Source organism: Gracilinanus agilis, chromosome 1 (assembly GCF_016433145.1).
Source record: "Gracilinanus agilis isolate LMUSP501 chromosome 1, AgileGrace, whole genome shotgun sequence".
NCBI lineage: Eukaryota > Metazoa > Chordata > Mammalia > Didelphimorphia > Didelphidae > Gracilinanus > Gracilinanus agilis.
Genome location: NC_058130.1, coordinates 383,209,659 through 383,233,018, shown reverse-complemented (window position 1 = coordinate 383,233,018; position 23,360 = coordinate 383,209,659). Strand labels below are relative to the sequence as shown.

Genomic DNA, 23,360 nt, shown 5'->3' with positions numbered 1-23,360 from the left:
CCATCATGTACTACAATTTTTCAGCCATTCTCCAATCAAAAGTGCCTCTTTTGTTTCTCATTCTTTTGCTTCCATGAGAAGTGGTATGAAAAATATTTTGGATTACATAATGCCTTTCTTGTGTTTTCACAATGTATATGATAAAGTGGGATTATTGGTTTAAATTTTTTTCTAGCACATCGCAGAGTAATTGGTCCATCAGTTGATAGCTTACTAACAATGTGTTCCAAAAGCTCCAACAACATTGAGTAGTTTCATTTTTATAGCATCTATTATTTATTATATCATCTCATATCAGTTTGAGGAATGAGAGGTAAAAATTCAGAGATGTTTTAATTTACTTTTGTCACACTATTAAAAATTGGTAGAATTTTTTTGAAATAATTATGTTGGTTTGTGATTCTTCTTTTGAAAACTACTTTTAATATTATACTATACTTTATTAGGCAATGAATCTTGAACTTAAGTATGTCACTTCTTATATATTTGGAACTTTAGAATTTTGTGTGATTTGATTGACTCTAACAGAAATAGGAGATATTTCATGCAATTTATTTGTTATATTTTACACTTTCTCTTTTCAGTTTTATGATATTGATTTCATTGTTTTGTTTATGTAAAAGTTTAATTTTACTTAAAGGAAATTTTATCTTTTATGATCACTTCTATCCCTTAATTTTAAGTTTTGGGGGCAGCTGGGTAGCTCAGTGGATTGAGAGTCAGGCCTAGAGATGGGAGGTCCTAGGTTCAAATCCGGCCTCAGACACTTCCCAGCTGTGTGACCCTGGGCAAGTCACTTGACCCCCATTGCTCACCCTTACCACTCTTCCACCTATGAGCCAATACACAGAAGTTAAGGGTAAAAAAAAAACACCTTAATTTTAAGTTTGCCCTTAATCACAACTGCCAAAGGCTACTCTTTCTAAACTTTCTAATTTTTTTAAAGAACAACCACATGTTATATTTAGGCTATTAAACATATTTAGGTCTTTTTTATTTGAAGTATCATGTGGCATAAGGTGAAAGTTCTTTATTAACATCCAAGTTTTACCAAATTGCTATCCATTTTTCAAGTAATTCTTGGCAAATTAGGGAGACAGGACTCCATTAGTTTCTGTTCTTGTTTAGCCATAACTTTATATTCTGAAAACTTGCTATAATGTTACCTATAATAAAGTAGATGTTTGCTGTAAAACCATTTTATCTCATATATGAAAAAGAGGGTTTTACTTACTAATGTACAGAAAGAATCTCCTTTTTAAAAGAGACCCAAAAGACAATATTATAAAAAGCCCAAATGAAGAAATATGTATTTTGCATATAATTGGTGCTCAATAAACATTTTTGAATTGATTTAATCAAACTAACTCAAAATATTCCACTATTTTAGCTTTCCATATTGAGACACTTTCTATGGATACTCTGGTTCAAGATGCTATTCAGGCTTTCCTTAGAAATGAAACTGTAACTGAGGTGGATACACAGAAAGAAGAAATAACAGAAGTTCAAGCAAGTATAATCTTAATTTTTTTCATATCTAGAACTATAGAATTTGAGTGTCGAAATAGATATTTCGGATTATTTAGCTACCCTTACATTTTTATAGTTATGACAGGTCCAAAAAGATGTTACTTTCTCTCAAGGTTTCCCTGCTGATTAGAGTTAGAATCAAAAACCAGGGCTCCTATTTCTAAAGTCTCTACTTTTTTCCATGGTACCATATTGATTCAAATTAAGTATATTATATAGAAGTTCTTATAGTCTGCTCAAGAAAAAACTCTGGAATGTCTTTTCCTCATGGAAAGATTTGGAGTGTAGGCTTTATTAAGAGACACCATCTGGTCTAAAAACCAACCTCACTCTTTTTTTAGTGGACCATCAACAAAAAATTGGGTGAGAGATGCTGAATTATTTTGTCCATAAATAGTCATAATGGCTATTTCCTGAGGCCTAGAGTGGTAGAGATCTCCTGTAGTGACAATACATTGATAAAATCATGGATATTTTGAAATATTGAAGGAAGTAAACAGAGAATAAAACTCAGAGGGTCTTTTGTGTAGAAGAGTTGGGAGAGAAGAGACTTTTTAGTTCTTTGATCATGTTATGATAACTATTTCCTTATTGTTGATATCTGATCTTCATAGGAAGCAAGCCCATTTTTCCTTAATTGCTGCCAACCAGTGGAGATCTTGAACAAGGAATGTAATGAGCTAGACTTTTTAAATTGTTGTCTATTCCTCAGCCCTAGGCTCTCATGTCTATTACCTATAATAAATTATAATGAAAATCTGAGTTTTCTTTACTTTCACTAATTTTACAGATATAATTACACGTATTCTTTCACTCATACTTTAAGTTACAGAAAATTGAAATTATTAATCTTATTAAAATTTAAGTAACTTTGTTTTTAAAAGGATAATAAGGATTCAAGAACCATGACTATTGCAGAAATAGTTTCTACTGATGAACAAAAAGATGCCCCACCAGAAGGTAAAACTCTATTGAATCAGTAGAATGGTGAGTTGAATGTATGAATGAATGAAACATTTATTCAGCATTTATTTTGGGCTAGGCACGGTGCTAAGCACTGAGGATATAAAAACAAAAAGAGAGATAGTTCTTACCTTAAAGAGATGAAATTCTAATAAATAGTCTACAGGCATAGAGTAACCATACTATGGGTATGGCTAGGGAGGGGTGTTTTGTTCTGAGGAGTAAGAGGAATGGAAAGTTCAAATATAGGGCATTTAATTTACATGCCCTTTCCAGAAACAATTCTATTAAATTTATTACCATGCCCAGAGAAAGAAGTAGAAAGTATTTTGCATCAAAAGTAGCATAGGTATACTTTAGCAGATAAATGGCAAAGTGCCCTGAGTGGATGATTGGCAGGTCAAATGAAATGTGAAAGGAAAGCATGGTCAGGCATCTGGGGCCAGCTATTTAGGACCCTAGTTAATGATGAATAAATTAACTTCCCTATGAACTCAAGACATGGAATCTGGAGTTCCAATGTAGAGAGTGCTAGTCCATGTGGAGAAAAGAGTATGTAATGATATGATTGAGAGAGATGGTGAATTGGGAGAAGGATTGGCTGGGGAGAAGTGGGTACACCTGGAAAAAAAAAAGAAAGTTTCTGTGTCTTCTTTATTCCTCTGGGAAATGAAACATAGAAACGCCACTGGAATTTTTTCACCTTCATTTTTCTTTATATTATTATGTAGATTTATCTAAAAAAAGAAATTTGGATTTGGGCATCTCAAACTCTGTAGTTTTAGAGAAAGACCTTGTGATTTCATCTTCTGTTCCCCTCTGGAGCTGGTAAGTGTAATAGGGCTGCTGATTACCATTTCCTTATTCATCTTATACAAACAGGAAATACTATCCTATTACTTAAAACTATATGAGTAATAGACAGCTAGCTTATTTTAGAAAAATAAATTTCAGTTCTTATTTCAGATAAAGTAAATTTAGTCTAGGTGACCCCAGATGTAATATTTACTTTGGTTGGGATCTGCTTCTTAGTCATTCAATCCCTTTGTAGGATATCTTGGGGGAACCCAATATTAAAATCCAATGTGACTTTGACATATTAAATAGATTTGTAATTTTCTACTTTTTTGTTCAGATTTCAATCATCATATCATCAGTACTGACAGATGGAACAGAAAAACATTTATTATGTACCAACCATTGTGCAAAGCACTAGGGGTACGAGTAGAAAAGCAAGACAATCCTTGCTCTCGAGAAGCTCATAGTGTAATTAAGGGAAATCTGTGTGTGTGTGTGTATGTATGTGTGAGTTAAGCTAAGATGACAATGTCCAGATGTCCATAGGGCATGACAGCAGGGCAGATGAAAAAGACAATGGCCTACTGTCTTACCAAAATGATTGTAGTTGATGATGTACTATTCACTGTCAATGTTACCATAAAATATTACATTTAGTCTTGAGTAACTTTCCCAAGGTGGCTTAGTCTTTTCATCTTTCCCTGAGGCAATCATATATTCTTTTTTCCCCATTGCCCTGGTACTTAAGATATAGCTCTAATTATAAAAACCTGAAAAGTTTAATTTTTTTTATTTGAACAAAATTGTATTTAACTCAAATTCCATAAACCCTTTTCCTAAAATAAACTATAAGGAAAAACCTGTATGATTACTTCTTTATATTTTCAAAGTAGTTTCAGTTTGTATATTTGCTCCTGGACTAAAAGGATGAGTGGATCCTTTAGACTTTTTTTTCTCCTAAGACACAGGCTAAAATCCGAAAGATTCAAAAGCTGAAAGTAAATAAATAAATGGTAGACATTCAATTTTTTAAAAGGTCAGAATGACACGAGAGGAGGCTACCAGTCACTGTAATGAATGAGTTTATTAGTTTCGTGAGCAATTAAAGCAATAAAATTTTCAAATATGCAGAGTGGCCATAACCTGATAATGCGAATGTATAGATTTAATTGCTGTTACTCGTAAATGTTATTAAAAAAAACTATTCTACTTTTCTCTGTAGTGGAAGTGATTATTAAACCACCATCAACCCAAGATGTGAGAATAAGAGTAAGTAATGCAATCTGATTTTGACCTTGAACGTCCCCATATAAATCATCAAGCAGAACATTCAGCTCCCATTATATTTATTTTTGAATAGAATGAATCAGCAGTGTTTTTTCTCATGAGAAAATATATTGGCAAATTTGCTAGTCAATAAAAACACTTTATCAGCTCTTCCATTACCCATATGTTATACAGGTAGCAAAATAAATATAATCAATATTACTTATAATTGAGTAAAATCATTGAATCTTTCCAAATGGTCATACAGACATTTGGAATACATCATTGAGTGGTAAAATTATAGATTTTGACATTTTTTTCTCTTTCCTATTTAACTTTGATCATTTTTGCCTTCCATAACCCCTTTGGTTTCGGGGGTGGGGGGAAAAACTCCTTGCTTTCTGTCTTAGAATAAATACTAAATATTGGTTCAAGACAGAAGAGTGGTACTCCAGGGCTAGGCAATTGATGTTAAGTGACTTGCCCAGTATTATACAGCTACGAAATGTCTGAGGTCAAATCTGAACTCAGGAACTCCTTAATCACACCCTAGCTCTCTATCCATTATCCACTAAGCCACCTAGCTTCCCCTCCCCTTTACTTTTTAACCTGCCAGAATTTATTCTTAAATTACTCTAACTAGAGAAAGTTGTAGTTTTATCAAAATAATTTTCTGTAGTTATTTCTTTTTAGTCATTTTGCTAAATCTGTTTTATATCTGCCAAACATGCAATTAACTATATTAATAAAGTTCAATCACACTTTTTCTCATCATTATTTTTATTCTTTACCATAGGACACACTTCTTAAACATTCTAGATTTTGAAAGTGTCTCAAAGTATTTTTGAAAGGCAACATGGTACAGATTGCTTCAGAGCCTATCTGACACAAATTGTGTGATCTTGGGCAAATCAACTAATGTCTTGGTGCTCTAGAGCCTAGGCAACTCTCTAAAAATATAGGTTTCAGAGAAAGGGCCAAGCTATATGGAAAGAGGGATCCATCCAAAGCCTATCCCTAAACCTCATGGCTTTATTTAATTCAAATAATCTGTTCTCCATGTAGATTTTCATAGTAAAGTGTACTTTCCAAAGCCCAAAACTCCTAATTTTGGACATTCACAAATATAGGTTCTTGGAAATGTTGCTGCTGCTACTAATACTGCTGCTGTTCCTGCTGCTCCTACTTCTACAACTTATGCTTATTATTGACTCATGATTAACTATTATTGAATGACAATTATTATTATTGTTATTATGAGAGTATAATGTTTTAAGGTTTACAAAATGTTAAAAATATTATCTCATCATATTCCCAGAACAACACTAGCAAGTAAGTGAATGGAATGTCTTAATGACTTAATGAAAATATATCACACCTGGAAAAAAATATCTCAAAATCCATAGCCTATTGATAGAGGATCAGTGAAAGTCATCATCATATATAGAAAACTATGTTTAATCACCTGACTTTTGAGACATTTGTTCTCAATTCTTCATTTCCCCCCAAGTGTAGAACACACCTTACTCTATTTTGAATCACATATGATTTTTTAACTGAAACTAGGCTTTTTTTCTTATCCCATTATTTACTTTTTTGTTATTTTTAAATCATATGATTATATTAACAAAAGAAGTTGCTTTTATAAGCCATTGAGATGACAATCTATTATATAATGATTATACTTCTTACCTATTCCCCAGTACACTTGTAAGCATAAAACTTAATTTTACAACTTAGGAAGTTATTTTATTAAAACATTGATTTTTACAAAGATGTTCCCTATTATTTTCGTTATTAGTGTGTCACATATTTGTCAATCCTCATAGCAGTTATTTATAAGACTCAGAGACAACCTTTAGGTGACTGACTCAACATAACACTGTCAGACCAAGAATTTTATTAGTATTAGAAGTTTCTTGAGAAGAGAACTGATATCTTTTCATGTCTCTGTATTTCTTATATTTTTGCACATAGAAGCACTGTAAGAAATAAAATGGATATAGAAGGATAAATTTAAAAATATTAGGGTATTAAAAGATTTATTGGTAGCCCTTAGAAAAATGAAGCCACATGTCATGTTAAGAGTCAGTTTAAAAGCCATTCCCTGTTACCTCCTCTCCCCATCCTGGATCAGTTCCAAATCACCAAAGAGGAAGTGCCAATCCAGCCACTCACTATTTATCCTTCTGTCTACGTTATTACACTTCCTGTCCATGTGATTACGCAAGGGGGGAATCATGGGAAATGTAGTTTGAAAGACCCCTAAGCTTCCAAAGGAAGCTTAGATCAGGGATCTCAAATTTTTAATTACACAGCACCTGGTCAATATTTGTTGAATGGATGAATTTTTCACAAGCCAACGTGAAGTTCTGAAATACTTGTTTGTGATTTGGTCTTCCCAGTGTTAGCTAATTCCCCTGAAATACCTCCAGAGTAAAGGTTTCGTCAAATGGAACTAAGATGCCCTTGAATGATGAGGACATTGTCCTGATGTCAGTCCTCTTCACCAATATCCCTGCCCTATATTCCAATTACTTTGAACTAATAACAACTTCAAGTAAATATCAGCACTCCTTTAAAGAAAATTGTAATAGAGCCATTGATGCAGAACTTATACCAAATGAATGCATGATTCTGGATCATTGGATAAACCCACCAGACTAGAAAGATAATATATTCCCAAAATTGTTTCCCTTTAAAATTTCTCTATTTTAGTTAGGGAGATATAGTCCAATTCAGTAGTGCTAGAATCAAGACTTATGTTACCCAATATTCTTTTTGAGCCTTGGAATTCCTATGATTTTCCATAAGCCCTATTATGTAGCCTTCAAAAAAATTATTAACAAGCCCCACCACAGGAAAGTTTAATTGCCAAATTCTCATAATTTCAAATTTTCATTTATATTTTATGCATGTAAATAGCTGCCTCTTACTGAAAACCAATCATTTCAGCTATTTCAGTCTTATTGGACCAAGCTTTTGAAATGTGGTGTTTTTTTTTTTTTTTTTTTTTTGGTTATACGTACTCTAGCTTTTGTTGTTTATTTCCACAGCTTAGTAATCGTGCTCAACTTGGTTCAAAATGTGAAAAGTTGCTCAAGAAAGGAAGAAGTATCCCCGATGTACTGCTAGTTCAAATCATGGTGAATGCTATTAAGTATGAATTATCTTCTTTTATGCTATCTTTAATCTATTTATAAGCTTATTAAATTTTGATAGTTGAAGCACACTCTTCTAAAGTCCTGCTTTAATGATTGGCACAGAATAGTGTAGGAACACTCCATGAGCTCAGGGACGTTCTGCCATACTGAATTTCAAGTATATCATAATTCTTTGGCTAAAAAAAAATAGCCTTTAAGTGAGTAGTGATAAGTCTAGAAATGAAAGAAAAAGACACTTTAGAATATTTTCAGTTCAAAGCCAAAAGGCATGAACTTGATCATGAATACATAGACACTGTGGCAGATGAAAGATAAAATAATTGAGGAAACAAAGGTTTGAGCTTCTGTGCATTTAGATTTATTAAACAATGTATGCCAACTGCCTAACAAATCAGAACCAGGCCCCTTCCTCAGCTTAGGGAGAGACCTCAAATCTAGGAGAGAAGAGACTTTTATATATTAAAAGCAATTACTCCAGTAAGACTGATTAATTAAAAGAAAATAATTTACCTTCAGAATATAACTTTAGGTGTCTGATTTCTAATTGGAGGAAATATTGGGAACGATCCAAGTTGCAAGGGGAGAGTGAACAGATGATAGTGTCCAAAAATCCAAAGAAGAAATGTCCCACTCCTCCCAAGTGTGTGTGAACAATCAAGGGAACAAGTTAAAAATGATAAGTTTGGGACCAGTTTTCAGATGAGATATTTGATTTGTTTGAGATGTATAATTGTGAGGAAGTTCCCTGCATCATTCTTTGGATCTGACCAGGTTTGCATAACTAAAGTCTTCCATTAAGGGTCTGTAAGCACCAGGAAGAGTGGGGTCAGTGTTTCTCAGACCCATGGAAGTAGATTCAAACAAGGCAATGAGGTTTTCTCTCAGTTCCCACAACTGAATAAGTTTCCCCACAAGACGGCTCTAAGATATTTCGGAAGGGAATTAAATTAGCCATGCTGACTCCATCTTCTGACTCAATTCTGGAGCTAGCTCAGTTCCCTTTCTATTCTATTATGGGTCTTGTCCAAATTCTGTCTTCTGAGAAGATGTTAGTCAATTATTGGAATAGGAAGAAATTCTCATAGTATTATTTGAACTTAGCTCTATGTGGCTAGGAAACACCAACCACTTTTCCCTCGGGCTTAAAAATACTTAACACCAAGGACTTAGGATATGCTGACCATAAACCTGATCAAATCCAAAGAATGATGCAAGGAATTTTCTCATGCATCTCAAGCAACCCAAATGTCTCATCTGAAAACTGGCCCCATATTTATCAATCAATTATTTTTCCCATGTTATTTTGATTATTCACAGACACATGGGAGGAATGGAATATCTTTTCTGATTTCAGGGAATTATACCTGTTTACCCCTCCCAGTTTGGAAAGCCCATAACCATTCCTCTAATGAGAAACCAGATTACCTAATTTTTATCCTAATTTGTACCCTCTTGTTTTCTTTTAATTAATTGGTCTCATTTGATTAACTGTATTAATGCATAAAATATGCCTCTTCCACACCTATATTTAGGGTCTAGTGCCAAAACTGAAGAGTCCTGGTCCTGATTCGTTATATAATTGGCATGCATAGCTTAATAAATTGATACTCTCAGAAGCTTTAACTTTTTTCCTCAGTCATTTCATTTTTCACCCACCACACCATCAAAGTATTTTTGGCACAGTTGTGATGTGATAGCAATTATATCATAGGAAGATGAATCTTCTTTGCTATAAAAATGAAGTGTATTATTTTCATAATATTTTCTGATACTATGTTATTCTAATTACACTTGATTTAAGAATTCAAGAGACAACAATCAGGCTTTTTTGTATTATGATCATTAGTTTCATTTTTCCTAAACATTAGCAATTTCATGTTCTTTCAAACTTTAGTCAAATATCATCAGAAAAAGGATGGATCTTGGATGGTTTTCCAATGACCATAAATCAAGCAAAACTTCTTGAGGAAGCCCTTACAGGGTTCAACGCAGATCAACCAGAACATGATACGAAGACTCACAGAAAATCAACTTTGGTTTTTGATCCATCTGCTCCCAAAGAACTCCCTCCTCCCCCACCTGCATTCGATTTTGTTATGTTGTTGGATATAACTGACACATTGGTGCTGAATCGTGTGATGGGTAAATTGGATAGTTCATGATAGAAATTATCTAGAGCTTTGTAGCATTTATGCATTGAAAGGATGAATTCAGTGTGACTATTATAAGAGAATCACATGATATAAATTTCAATGATTTAAAAAAAATTGAACTACCTAATTCTAACTCTTCCACCATGGCTATTACTATTCAGTCCTATGGCCCTAGACTATGTATACTTCTAAATGAGAAGCCACCAGTGAAAATCCCTGCCAAATGCAACCTCCCCCATGAAAATAACTTTTGAGTATGAAAGGTGCTCTTGACATTATTCATTAATAATAAAAACTAGTTTGCATTTGCATGGCAGTTTAGGCTTACAGAGTGCTTTATATGATCATATCATTTGATCCTCACAACCCCCTAGGCCTTCTGACTCCAAGTCATTTAATTTGGATCAGAATTGCAACTAAGACGCTTTCATATGACACCAGCACATTTTTATGGTGTCACCTTGATTAAGATTATGAACTACCTCACTGTTACAGCAAGATTTTCCACCCCATTTCTCTTCTGACTACTGCATTTTGTATTAACTCTGTGGAATTATTTTCAAACTAGCTAAGGTTCTCACTCACCTTTCTTTCATAGGTAAGACTATTGGGAACAACTAAATGACAGTGCTTAGCTACTGCCAGCTCTCCATCAATTTTCTCTTGCCCTTGCTATATGACTAACCCATCTTCCCTTCCAACCACATATTCTTTGATGATCTTTTGTGCTACTGCTTGCACAATTCTCCATTATTCCTCTTTACCCTCAGGATATACCATTTTAGGGATCCACAAATTAAATTATTTAGAGACTGATATTCCATAAGCTATAGCCATTCAATATCATCAGAGGAATATTGATGTTAAAAAGATGGTCTTTTGTTTCAGAAAGAAATAAAATCCACAAGATAATCTTAACCTAAAGAAATCTCTCTTTTGTGTGTGTTTGGAAGCAGGAATATTGGAGAAAGAAGTATGACTATATAGTTCAGTGTGTATATTTGCATCTACATGCAATAATAATTAAGTAGGTGTCTTCTGGTGAAAATAATAATAAAACTCCAGGGAAGGTGACCTCCACATACGATGTAAGGAGATGCCAGATGGCAGATATAATTAGGAAGGTCATGATGATAGGACCTGAAGGGAGTCTCTCATTTTGTTAATATCTTCACTCACCAGTCATTTCTAGAAGTGGTGATGGGTATAATGGCGGAGCACTATACACACTGACAAAGGCAACCAAAGGACACATACAAAGTACACTCAGAAGGCAACCTCTTTTGCCTTCATCACAAACCCTATTGTACAGAGGAAGTTGTTCATCATCAAGATCCTAGATGTACCATGCTATGGTTTAGACCCATCGCCTCTTATAATTTCCTAAGTAGAGATAGGAAATAGCTGAATGCTATGGTCTACTACAGACCATAGGCCATTTCCATCTGTCAGGTAGATGAACTGTCTAAATGTCTTAAAATGTCTAACAAATGATTCTCCTGTGAAAATATGAGCTCCTCAAGACCAGCAACTGCCTTACTTTTCTCTTTGTTTTCCCATTGCTTAGCACAGTGCTTTGACCATTGGAAGTGCTAAAGAAATGCTTTATTCATTCAGTGAAAAGGTTCTTTACTTGAACATTATTATTTTTCATTGTTCAACCTTTTCTTTGGTATGCTAAATAATTTTAATTCCTTTAACCACCCCTCAAGATTTTTTCAGACTCCTTATGGCTCTCCTTGGAATTCTAGGTTCCTTCACATTTTTTTTTCCTAATCCAAAACTCTATATCCATTAACTCAGAACTGAGTATCTAGTTAGATCTGGTCACTTGATGGAACCAATGAAGGATTACTTCCAACTTTTCATGTACTATTTTTACTCTCATTTCTGACCATTAACAAGGCTTTTTTATTCACTGGGATCCTTACATCTTTTTCAAATTACCTTTTTTGAATATATATTTTAATGTGATATATTACTCTACTATTTAAACTTGATCTTGTTTGGTTTTGACTAGTTTTAACTTTTACCCAAGGAAATTTTCAGTCCTAATTTTTTGTCCAATGTGTAATCCCAGTTGACAAGCTCCATTCCACCTTCTTAGTTATTGATGAAAATATTAACCAGTTTGGGGCAAGAAATGATAAATCCAAACAACAATTCATTTTGACAGGTAGTAGAAATGCTAAACTTTTATAGCTTTTTAACATTTTCTAATGAAATAATGAAATAATTATAATACAGGAGAGGAGAAAAGAACCACTGACACGACTGGAATACCAGAAAGTGCAACTTCAGAAATGTTTCCTGAAGAACAAGAAAAGTTTGAACTCTTGAGGGATCAGATACAACACAGGTCAGTTTTAACACTTATTTTTCTTTTATGTAATATTGATTCACTATTTAGATGAATGGAATTATAATTATTTTGGAATTACCCAAAACTGGGCAAAATGTATTGATTTAAATATTTACTTTTTTGATGCTAAGATGAAAATGAGATATTACCTGAGAGGACTCGCCAACTCACAAGAAGGTTCTCCCAAGGAATGGCTGTCCCTTGTTCAAAATATTCTCTGGGCTTATAACCCCGAAAAACATAACTTATGAGCCTCTACTAATGTGTTTACTTTTATTTAATCCTTAACTTCCATCTTTGGACCAATATTGTTTATTGGTTCCTAGAAAGAAGAGTGGTAAGGGCTAAGCAATGGGAGTTGTGACTTGCCCAGAGTCACATAGCTAAGAAGTTTCTGAGGCAAGTTTGAACCCAGGATCTCTTGTCTCATGGCTCTCAATTCACTGAGCCACCTAACTGTCCCCCAATGGGCTTAATCTTTATTTAGACTATTAGAGGACAAATAATTAGGTCATACCAAAGACATTTAATAAAATGATGTACTTTTAAAAAAGAACCTTCATCTTCTATCAATACTGTGTATTGGTTCCAAGGCAGAAAAGTAGTAAGTGGTAGGCAATGGGGATTAAGTAATTGGTCCAGGACCAATGCAACTATCAACAATTTGGAAATAAGTCTTGATCGATGACACAAATTAAAACCAGTGGAAATGCGCACTAACTATTGGGGGGGAGGGAGTAGGTGAAGGGGGAAAGGGGAAAGTAAGAACATGAATCATGTAACCATGATAACTTTTCTAAAAAATAAAAATTATTTAAAGAATCAAAAAAAAAAAAGAATTGGTCCAGGGAAGTATATTTTGCATGACTTCATAAGTACAGTTGATATCACATTGCTTGATTTCTTAATGGGTCAGGTAGGGACTGGAGGAAGAGAGAGAATTTAGAAGTCAAAAAATTTTAAATGAATTAATTTCTAAAAGAAATTTATGACACTTAAGTAGCTTTGCTTCTCTAAAAGCAGATGTAAACAGTACCATTTAACCACACCCTCTAGATAAACTCTTAAGGTTAAAAAAAATTAGTCCATCTAAGAATCATTCAAACTGCATTAAGACTCTCCATTCTCCTGGGAACAAAATAGTTCCCAGAATTGTTCCAGGCTCTCAGTTTCAGGTAATCTGAGTTTTTCTACATAACGACCCAAACAGAATATCTGCTTCTTCCCAGGTCTCTATTTATAGTAAAACATTATATGCAGTACCATGTAATAAAGAGAGAAATGGACTGCTATGACAAGAGTATGACAGCAATGATCAGAGTAGAACTTAGAAGTTTTCTGCCTATATCTATAGACAAAGCCAATGACACTTACTTGAATTTTTACTTAGTTATAAATAAAATGGCAGTACCTTATTCAAAATAGTGAAAAACTCTAATTGCATCTTTTCCATATAAATATTTCTCAAAAGGTGAAAAAGAAAACATTTAAATGTACTGTTTCTAATGGTAGTGATTATGTATATGTATATATAAAGAGAAATATGAGCATACATATATCGTTTTGATGCTGGTATTTCTTTTAGTTTCTAATAACTGACTTATGAGGATTGATTTTTCAGGTTTAATAATTTTATTAGTTTTCTTTTCACCTTACATATTTTTAAAAATTGAAAAAAAAGTTAAAGAATGTTCAACAAATTAACAACTTTGATCTTTTGGTGTTGCAGAATTTTAGGTTTCTTGGACAACTGGCCAGAACTGGAAAAATGGTTTTCAGAAAAACAAGACATTCTAATCACAGTCAATGCAGAAGTAGATAAAAGGGCTTTAGCCACAAAAGTACAAGAGCTTTTTATTGCTGAATTGAGGAAAAAAGAAGCTAAAGGTAATTGTCATCTTTTAGGACACTACATTAGATTCTAGATGTCTTACCTGGGTAAAGCACACCATCATCTTATTATATCTGGAAACTATGTGCCTCTTAATGTAGCCCAAGATGGCATTAGCTTTTTGACTGCTATATCATGTACTTCCATCTTGAGAGATATCCAAGGGAGAGCTGATATTGGCTTGATCCCAACAAAGGATTCACCTTAAAAAGATGGAAGCTATCTCTTCTTGAGTTTTAGAAGGCCATAGAGTAGTCTGCTTGCTCTTCCTGATTCATTTGCCAAAACCCTCTGTTACCATCCCCAGTTACTAAATCATAAAAAGACCAGTTAGAAGCCATTGATCTCCTATGTCCTCCAGCAAGAAGTCAGAGTCCCTGGCCCTCTCTACAGAGCCAAAATATGTCCTTCCAGCTATGGGAAATGCCACTGTCTAACAGATTTCCCTCATCACCCCTGTCATGTATATTTGAGACTGTTTTATGTTGAATAATGTAAACCTGTACCAACTAGTAAATATGTTTTCTACCTGTCTGTTTTAAAAGCAAAAAAGAAATTAGAAGAACAGGAAGATGAAAAGAAAAAGAAAGAAGCCCTCCCTCCTGAACCTCCAACTCCACCTCCCCCTGAACCAGAAGAAAAGGAGATAAAGGAAGTAAAAGGGAAAGGAAAAGGGAAAGGTGGAGGTGATTGACAGATATATAATGTTGCTCTGTCCTGGCTCTTCTTAGGGTTGGAAGAGAAATGTAGAGTAGCCAAGCCTCTTACAGCCTCAGCCAGCTGGGACACAGCTGCAAATCCAAAGTCACAGGGCCCAGGCACCCTACTCAGTCAAACATGTAGCTACCACCATTGGGCAAGCTGACTTAAGACACTCCATAAAATGAGGCAGCTGACCTGAAAAAGCAATATAGACAGTACAAGAAGTGATACTTAACAGAGGAAAAAGGGAAAAAAATTATAAAAAGCAGGCTGAAAAATGCCCAAAGTCTTAGCATTTGGGTATATTTAGTGAAAATACAAGCAGTACTTTATAACTTAATGAGGGTATCCATATATACTAGACCAGCACAATAATTGATGTTTATAAATCACTCCTAGATTTATCAAGAAAAAGGTTAGATAATCTTAAGTCTAATCTTTAATAAGATAAGAAAGTGTTATATATTAGAAAGATTTTTACCAAAATATTTAATTACTTTTGATGCTTTAAAGTTTTAATTAATTTGAAAATCCATTTTATTCATCCATTCACCACTCATTATGAATATATTCCCAAATTCTCATGTTTAAAGAGAGGCAGCAGGACATAGTAAATTGAGTGCTGTACTGAAAGTCAGAAAGACCTGTGTTCAATTCTCACCTCTGACACTTACTAGTTGGCTGACAAGCAAGTTACTTGAACTTTCTGCACCTTAGACCAATTTCAAGGCTAATCAACAAAGTTAGGATTGATGCTGGGGGAGACAGTTCCCACATTTGTGAAATCAGAGATCTCAGACAAAATAGCATAATCTTAAATTATTGTGGAAGGCATTGAGCACATATAGAGATAATTAACATAGCTTACCTGTCCGTATGGAGTTTAGAATCTTCTATAGAATATTCATTTTTCAATGATTTCAGATAAATGAGGTCAAGATAATCAATAGATTAAAGTGTGTGTTTGGGGAAGGAAATAGGGGCATCTGAAAAGTCACTTCTATTTGGAAAGGCTCATTTGCTTTCCAGGTCATGAATGTCTTTTTTTTTAAACCCTTACCTTTCGTCTTGGAGTCAACACTGTGTATTGGTTCCAAAGCAGAAGAGTGGTGTAAGGGTAGGCAATGGGGGTCAAGTGACTTGCCCAGGGTCACACAGCTGGGAAGTGTCTGAGGTCAGATTTGAACCCAGGACCTCCTGTCTCTAGGCCTGGCTCTCAATCCACTGGGCTACCCAGCTGCCCCCCATGAATGTCTTTTAATTGGAAGAAAGAACAATATTCTGAAGTATTTCTTTTCCTAGTGGTATATGCAGTACTGATATTAATGATTCTGAATCAGGATCATTGGCTGAAGTCAGAGCACTCCACAAAAGTCAAGTTTATTCCATGATCTTCCCATTAGTTTGCTACCTACTATATAGACACAAAGCTTTTTCTAGGTCAAGTCTTTAAAAAGTCCAAAATCGCTTTTGAAAGCCCAGAATCCAATTACAAAAGGAAAGGATCCCATAATGGGACATTTATCTCCTGAGAAAAATGTAGCCAGCTAGCTAGTGATCCCTTTATGGATTCCTAACTAGTGCCTTGTATAAATTGGAAAGGAAACGAAGACATTGGCCAGGAAAAGATTGTCTGCATACAGAGTGACCCTTAAATTAAAAGACAATGAAAGAGGTCCAGGATGGGTCAGTACAAGTTTTTCCAGGGAGCAATTAGTCTTAAGGAAGGGTCTGCCTCCCAATGACATATATAGTGGGAGGGAACAGAAGATGGGGAGGCCTTGAGAAACTCTTTAGAACAACCCAAAAAAAGTAGTGGGACTTTTTGTGGCATCTCCTTCTGTAGCTCTATGTGTCTTGCTGGGAGCTGGGTCCCTCACAATCTTGTTCCTGCTAGGACCCACTGTAAAACACAAACTCTAGGTCCTTTTGACTAGCTTTTAATTGATCCACAGAGTGCAGACAATCATTGTTTGATTAATGAGATTGTTCCCTTTCTAATTCACTCAAAGGACTTGTCTGGACTTCAGACAGCCACCAGGAGAGGTCTCCTTTTTGCAATTAGTTTAACACTTCCTTATAAGGGCCCTTCCTTTCTGTGATGGAGTCCTAGCTTTGCAGAGGCCCCCTTACAGTTAGAACTATTCAAATACTGAACTAAATTCAGAAATCATTTTCTCTATGACTTCATTATGTTAGGACCAACCTTATGTTATCTGTCATAACATAAGGAGTTCAGAGAGGAAATGGGAAATCACTTATCCATTGACTTAAGTAAATAAATTATTCTGGTTGTGGGCTTTTATGAACTTATACTTTTGTAAATATGGGGAACACCTTTTGGCATTTTTTCTTATTCAAACTTATTAAAAATGTTTTTAAATAATCCTGAATTTTTTTAATAATGTTTCTAAGATCCATTTTACATGAGCTATATTTCACTTCTGTGATTTATAGATGAGTCATTTTTTGACAATAATTTTGCAGTTTCAAATAAAGGACTTCAGTAATACTGAAATATTATATTTATCTTAGCTTGGATATAGCTTAGATATAAGTTTTTACTTATATATCATGATGAACAAATAAAAAAATATCTAGATTTATACTAGTCTAGAGAAAAAGTAAAGTGTACTTTTGAATAAGCACAGAAAACTTCAAATAAGAATGACATTTTAGAGAAAATTACCCAGAATTAGTGACAACAAAGCATGCATAAGTCCAAATACTCCTAAATCAGATATCAATGGAATTATTTTCTTTCAATTGCATGAAATGTAGAAATAGATTATTTGGGGAGCAATGTCTCCCTCTATGCCTTCAGGCACTAAATAATGTTTCTCTTCCCCAATTTTCCACCCAACCTGTACTTGCTCCTTAAATTAATGCAAGTCCAAGATTGATCTCTCACTGAGAGTCAATGGCCTTTACAACAACAGGATAATAGATGGCAGAGTGGTTTCCAGAGCTTTTTAAAGAAGTTCTTGCATATTTGAAGAATTAGGAAACTCCTCAAACTCTCTGGGATTTGGACCAGGTTCTAAATAGGACAGAACGTTTATATCTCTATATCTGTGCAATGCCACTTTGTGATGAAGAAGCATCTTCCTATCCTGATTCTCTGTCCATAGAGGAACTCGAGGGCGTTGCAGTGATGGGCAAACATTTTAAAGAGGGAGCCAAAGGAAAGCAAATGCTCATCTGTTTCTAAGGCAACTCTTTCGAAGTTTCATTGTATTATATCCTATTCATTGTATTAGTCAGATTAGGAATAATGTTGCCTACGGCTGTATAGAACATTTCAGGGGGCCAAATCTGGCATGCATGCCACAGTTTGTCCACCACTGCCTTAGACACATTGAAAAACAGGCATCAATCAGCCAATCAACAAGCATTTATTTAAGCACTCACTAAGTACCAGGTACGCTTAGCACTGCGGGTATATGTAAAGGTAAGAGCTCCCATTCGATAAGAAGACAAATATTAAGTTTTTGGCTTCTAGGTCACTGATTCAAAAAAGAAATGGAAACATAACAAAAAACAGCCATAGCATTCATTAAAATCCAAACTTAAAATAACATCTGCCCATTTTCAGATCAGAAAAAAGCTTTATTACTAAAAAAAAAAAAAAAAAAAAAAAAAAGAAGAAGAAGAAGAAGCTGGAAACAGCCTCTCCAGAAAGCAAACTCCAACCCATATATAGTCTATTCTTCAGCCCAATTTTCCTCTTAGGCATGACCACCAGTGTTCATTTAAATAATGTAAGGGAGCACAATGACTTGCTAATTTTTTTGAAGTGCTAAACTACTGAAATGTATAATATTTAAAGCAATTTGGGTGGTCGTATGTCTGTCACGAAAACTTTATTTAATTTCAGGTATAAACTTGATGTATAGGTGTGCACTACCAAAAATTTCCTGGAAGTGTGACAAGATGATATCTATGTCCTATGATTCCTATACATATATCGTAGAGTCATATGAACATAAGTATATGCATATTTTGTAGTAAGCTTTTATGTATATGTTCTTTTACTAACATTAATTTTATGGATTTAAGCAATGCACAATTATTGGTAAAATAATGATTCTTCCCTAAAGTAAAGCAAAGATATTTTATTGGAACAAAAAAGTCAATATTTACTAAGTCTTAAAAATTAACTTTTATTGCATGAATGTTAAAACATTTAGGGATGATCCAAACATCTTCTCTCTTCTCAACTACCATCTCCTACTACCTGAGTAGAAACTGAGAAATACTGCAAAGGCATTGAGTGAGGATGCAATCAGAATTTTTTTAACTCCTCCTAGAACTGGGAGCAAAACAAGGTGTTTATAGTAGCTGTAAATAAGCAGAAAGCTACTTTCTTCAGACTTAGGGTCCAAGATAAATGCTACCCACACAACACTGCTCACAGACAATAGTGCTGACATCTTTGGCTAAACCAACTAGAAACTAATCAGTGGTTTGGATTCTTTATTCTTATTCTTTATTCAGTCTTAAAGCTTTAATGGTTTGTTTACATCCTTAAAACATGTATTCTTGAATTCTCTATCTTCCACAAACAATAAATCTCTTATTGCTTCAAAGAGTGAGTGTACCTGTCTTTTTTCTCCCTGACTTGAGCTAGAGCTAGTACCAGAACCTTAAAAAAAAGTAAGAAAATTCCATCTCCAAAGCCACCGTTGTGTCTTTGGGCAATATTTCATCTTAGGAAAGGAAAAACTACATCAGCATTAGAGATGTTCTCTTAACAGTAGAACTAGATAGAGTGTTCTGAAAATAAATGCAAGGCAGCTCTTCTGAACTGACTTCTTAATGTAAGTCTCTAACTTATGTTGATCCACTAGATGACTTTCCTATAAGTAATGAAAAGTCTCCCTAAAGAAACATTTGCTGTAACTTAAATCCAAAGGTCACCTGTAGCTACATACTTCACTGACAGCTAGATTCAACTTTGTAAAGGCAACCAGAAATAAAAGAAATGAAAGATGAGATAAAAAGGCAAGATTTTTCAAATCATTGAAGCAGAGATAAAGTAGGGTCAGGATTGGAGGAGGAAAGAGAGAGATGCTGAGTACAAAAGGACGTGATCATTAGTAGGATACAGATTTATGCTGCCCTTTTCAACTTCTTTAGGTTTAGCTTTTTATATTTGTGTCTCTCCTCCCATTGCTTCTCATGGTTCTTCATGTCCCTCAAAGGTCTTTGTTGGGATTTAACACCTAATGACCGAAAGATGGCTATTTCCAAAGTATTCACTTAAAAACTGTTCCTAAACTACTTGATCATTTTAAGATATAAATTATAGACAGGCAGGTATAGACATAATTATAGATATCAAGAGATCAAGATGAGGGGAAATGAAATGACCCAGTGGATATTGAGCTAGGACTAGAGATGAGAGGTCCTGGGTTCAATTTTGACCTCAGAAATTTTCTAGATATGTGATCCTGGGAAAATCACTTAACTGCAGTTACCGACCCTTACTGCTTTTCTGCTTTGGAATTAATACTTAGCATAGATTCTAAGAGAGAAGATAAGGCTTTATAAAAAAAAAAAAAAGAAATAGGAATGACAGAGTTAGATATAGGGTTAGAGATATGTATTTTCATGTTTATATGATGAGCCACTGATCAAAAGTTTTAGTTAATATTGTCATTCATTCATTCATTTAGTGCTGTCCAACTCTTTGTGACAATCTGGACCATAGCATTGTATCCTCCACTATCCTTATAAGTTCCTTTTTCTTATTTCCATGACTTTCTCTAGCCATCCCATCCTCTGCTGCCCCCTTTTTCTTTTGCCTTCAAAATTCAATTGACTGTATTGAGAGATAATGCACCAATATTTTCATGCAACAAAAATGTTTCCTTAAACACTATTATTTTGGGTAGACTGAACTGCTTTTTATGCAGTGGTCCATGTCTATAATTTAGTCCTTAAGTTTAAGTATTAAGTGCCTAATCATTTGTTATACTATTATTTTTATCTAGCCATTCTACTTGCTAAGAATTTTGCAGCAGTATTCAATATCCATCAGTTTTTTTTCTTTCCTGGCCACTAATAATTAAAGTGCATATTAAGGGGCAGAGCTTAGTGGGGAATTGACCAAATTCTTGATTAATGAAGATGATGGATTTTGAAAAAACAGAAACTAAATATCTTGGTCATCATAAAGAACATCAGATAACAAATTTTAATTTATACTTCCTTTTTATTTCTTTGTTTTTTTTTTCTTTCCTACTGAACTCCATCCGGACATTAGATGTCATGACAAGATTATTTGGATAATGAAAACAAAATGGGAAAAATGGATACCATTAATATATATCCCTCTACATAAAGGGAAAACTAAAGTTATATTTGCTCAAATGACTTAGTTAACATTCATGCTACAGATGCTACTGTCATAATAGCTAAGCTTCTTTTAATTCAAGGTAACTTAGAACTTTATTTGAAAGAATACATATTCCGGAAGCTACTGTGGTCATAGCTATCACCTGGTTTGCAACCAGGCATACCTTAAAATTTCAATATTTGGCCTGAATAAAAACTTTTTTATTCAGAAAAATACTGTGGTAACCTATTGGTGAACTAAAATATACCACATAATCTTTTTCTTCTGATTTTCATGCCCATCTATAGGGGGTTGCACTATGATAAGTGACATTTAAATGTTTATTAATATCACAGAATATTTTTAAAAGCCATCAGTGATATCTATGTATTGAATTTTGTCTAGGTAAAGGTGCTAAAGAAGCAAAAGGAAAGAAAGAAACTTCTCCCAAGGGCAAAGGTACAGCACTTAAATTTAGTTAAATTAGTTCTTCATTTTATAAATATATTAGTGAAGAGACTTTTGGTATTAGCTTATATTGTGTGAATTTCCTTTGAAGTTATCTATATCTATCTAATAGACAGATGGGAGAAAAAGTTCTAACCTGTATCAGAGTTAGCTTTCCCCAACAACCTCTCCCCGTGAAATACATTATTTTTCCTTTAACAAGCATTCATTTTCTCCCCTTCAGGCTTTCTATTGAGGAGGAGTAGGGGAAGGAGAGAAAAAGTCATTGCAATAAATATGCATAAACAAAGAAATTAAATCTCACACTGACCAGGCTGGTTTTGCAAATCAAAATTTAAGATGCATGTTTTGGGCACATATTGAAGCTACTACCACAACAAATTATTGAACTTTGAAGTGTAGTTATAGCTCCACAAAACCATTTTTAGTAGTATGTTCTAAAAAGCTTATGCATGTTTGACTCCTCTTTTACCAAAAAGTAACATTTTATGAATGCAAATCTAATTTAAAGATGTGCTTAACCTTTTTTTTGTATTATGGAACCCCTTTAGCAGTCTGGTGAAACTTGTAGAAGCCTTCTAAGAATTGTGTTTTTGAATTTGCAAAATAAAAATACATAGTTTTATAAAGAAAAAAATTTTAATATTTAAAATAGAATGGAGGTTAAGAACTTTTGGTTTATAATCCCATCTTTGTCATACTGCTATCTAATTTCCCCAACAGCTTCTTTATTGTGTATTTCCATTCTCTTGTGTACTGTTAGTTTGGATTTAGCAAGTACTAGAAAGGCGTCCATTTACAAAGTAGCTTGGGGAGAGGAGCATCTTTATACCTTAAAATTTGTGCCATGAATTCCTTATATAATCTGGGGCTATAAAGTACTGAGACTACTTCCATAAATCCCACAAGGCAATTGGTCTCGAAGAAAAGTCCAAACTGAAATTTCAGTTCAGGTCTCTGGACCTCAGAAGTCTAGAGGAGACTACACCAGGGCACATAATGTATTCAAGAGACTATATATAATGTATCCTAGTTCCTTTGCCTCTTCAGAAACCAGCATGCACTTCTGGTAAGTCTCAGTTCACGTATTGCTGAAGCTTAGCTTGCAGAATGTGCAGCATAACCTTAAGGAATTATGAAATGAGCTCATTTGTTTGGTAAGTTGAACATTCTTTGGCATTGCCCTTGTTTAGGATTCAACGTAGACTGAGCTTTTCCAATCTGGTGGCCACTGTTGTGCTTTCCAAATTTATTATCATGATGAGTTCAACACTATAACATCACCTTTTAGGATTTTAAATAGCTCAGCTGGAATTCAGTCACTTCCATTAGCCCTTAGTGTTAACAATGCTTCTGAAGACCTGCTTAACTTCATTCTCCAGGATATCTGGTTTTAGATCAGTAGTCACATCATCATGATTATCAGTGATGTTAAAGATCTTCCTTGCATAGTTCTTCTGTATTCTTGACACCTCTTCTTAATGTCTTCTGCTTCTGGTAAGTCCTTACCATTTTTGTCTTTTAGCATGCCCATTTTTGCAGAAAATATTGCCTCAATATCTCTAATTTTCTTGAAGGCATTTCTTGTCTTTCCCATTCAATTGTTTCTTTTTATTTCTTTTCATTGCTCATTTAAGAATACCCTATCTCTCCTTGCTTCTGGAATTCTGCATTCAGTTGCTATTTATTTATCTTTTTCCTTTTCCTTTCCTTTTCTTTCTTT

General features: G+C 34.3%; 1 protein-coding gene across 1 annotated transcript in view; it reads left to right on the top strand.

Moving 5' to 3' along the window:
- The window catches only part of SPEF2 (sperm flagellar 2), a 196,026-nt gene that overhangs the window by 91,010 nt on the left and 81,656 nt on the right, over positions 1 to 23,360 (top strand). Inside the window, exons 9-17 of the mRNA XM_044681440.1 lie at positions 1,391 to 1,509; positions 2,415 to 2,490; positions 4,514 to 4,560; positions 7,614 to 7,717; positions 9,616 to 9,863; positions 12,122 to 12,233; positions 13,966 to 14,123; positions 14,673 to 14,807; positions 21,575 to 21,628. Coding sequence (XP_044537375.1) covers positions 1,391 to 1,509; positions 2,415 to 2,490; positions 4,514 to 4,560; positions 7,614 to 7,717; positions 9,616 to 9,863; positions 12,122 to 12,233; positions 13,966 to 14,123; positions 14,673 to 14,807; positions 21,575 to 21,628 — 1,053 coding nt within the window. The remainder of the gene's footprint in view (positions 1 to 1,390; positions 1,510 to 2,414; positions 2,491 to 4,513; positions 4,561 to 7,613; positions 7,718 to 9,615; positions 9,864 to 12,121; positions 12,234 to 13,965; positions 14,124 to 14,672; positions 14,808 to 21,574; positions 21,629 to 23,360) is intronic.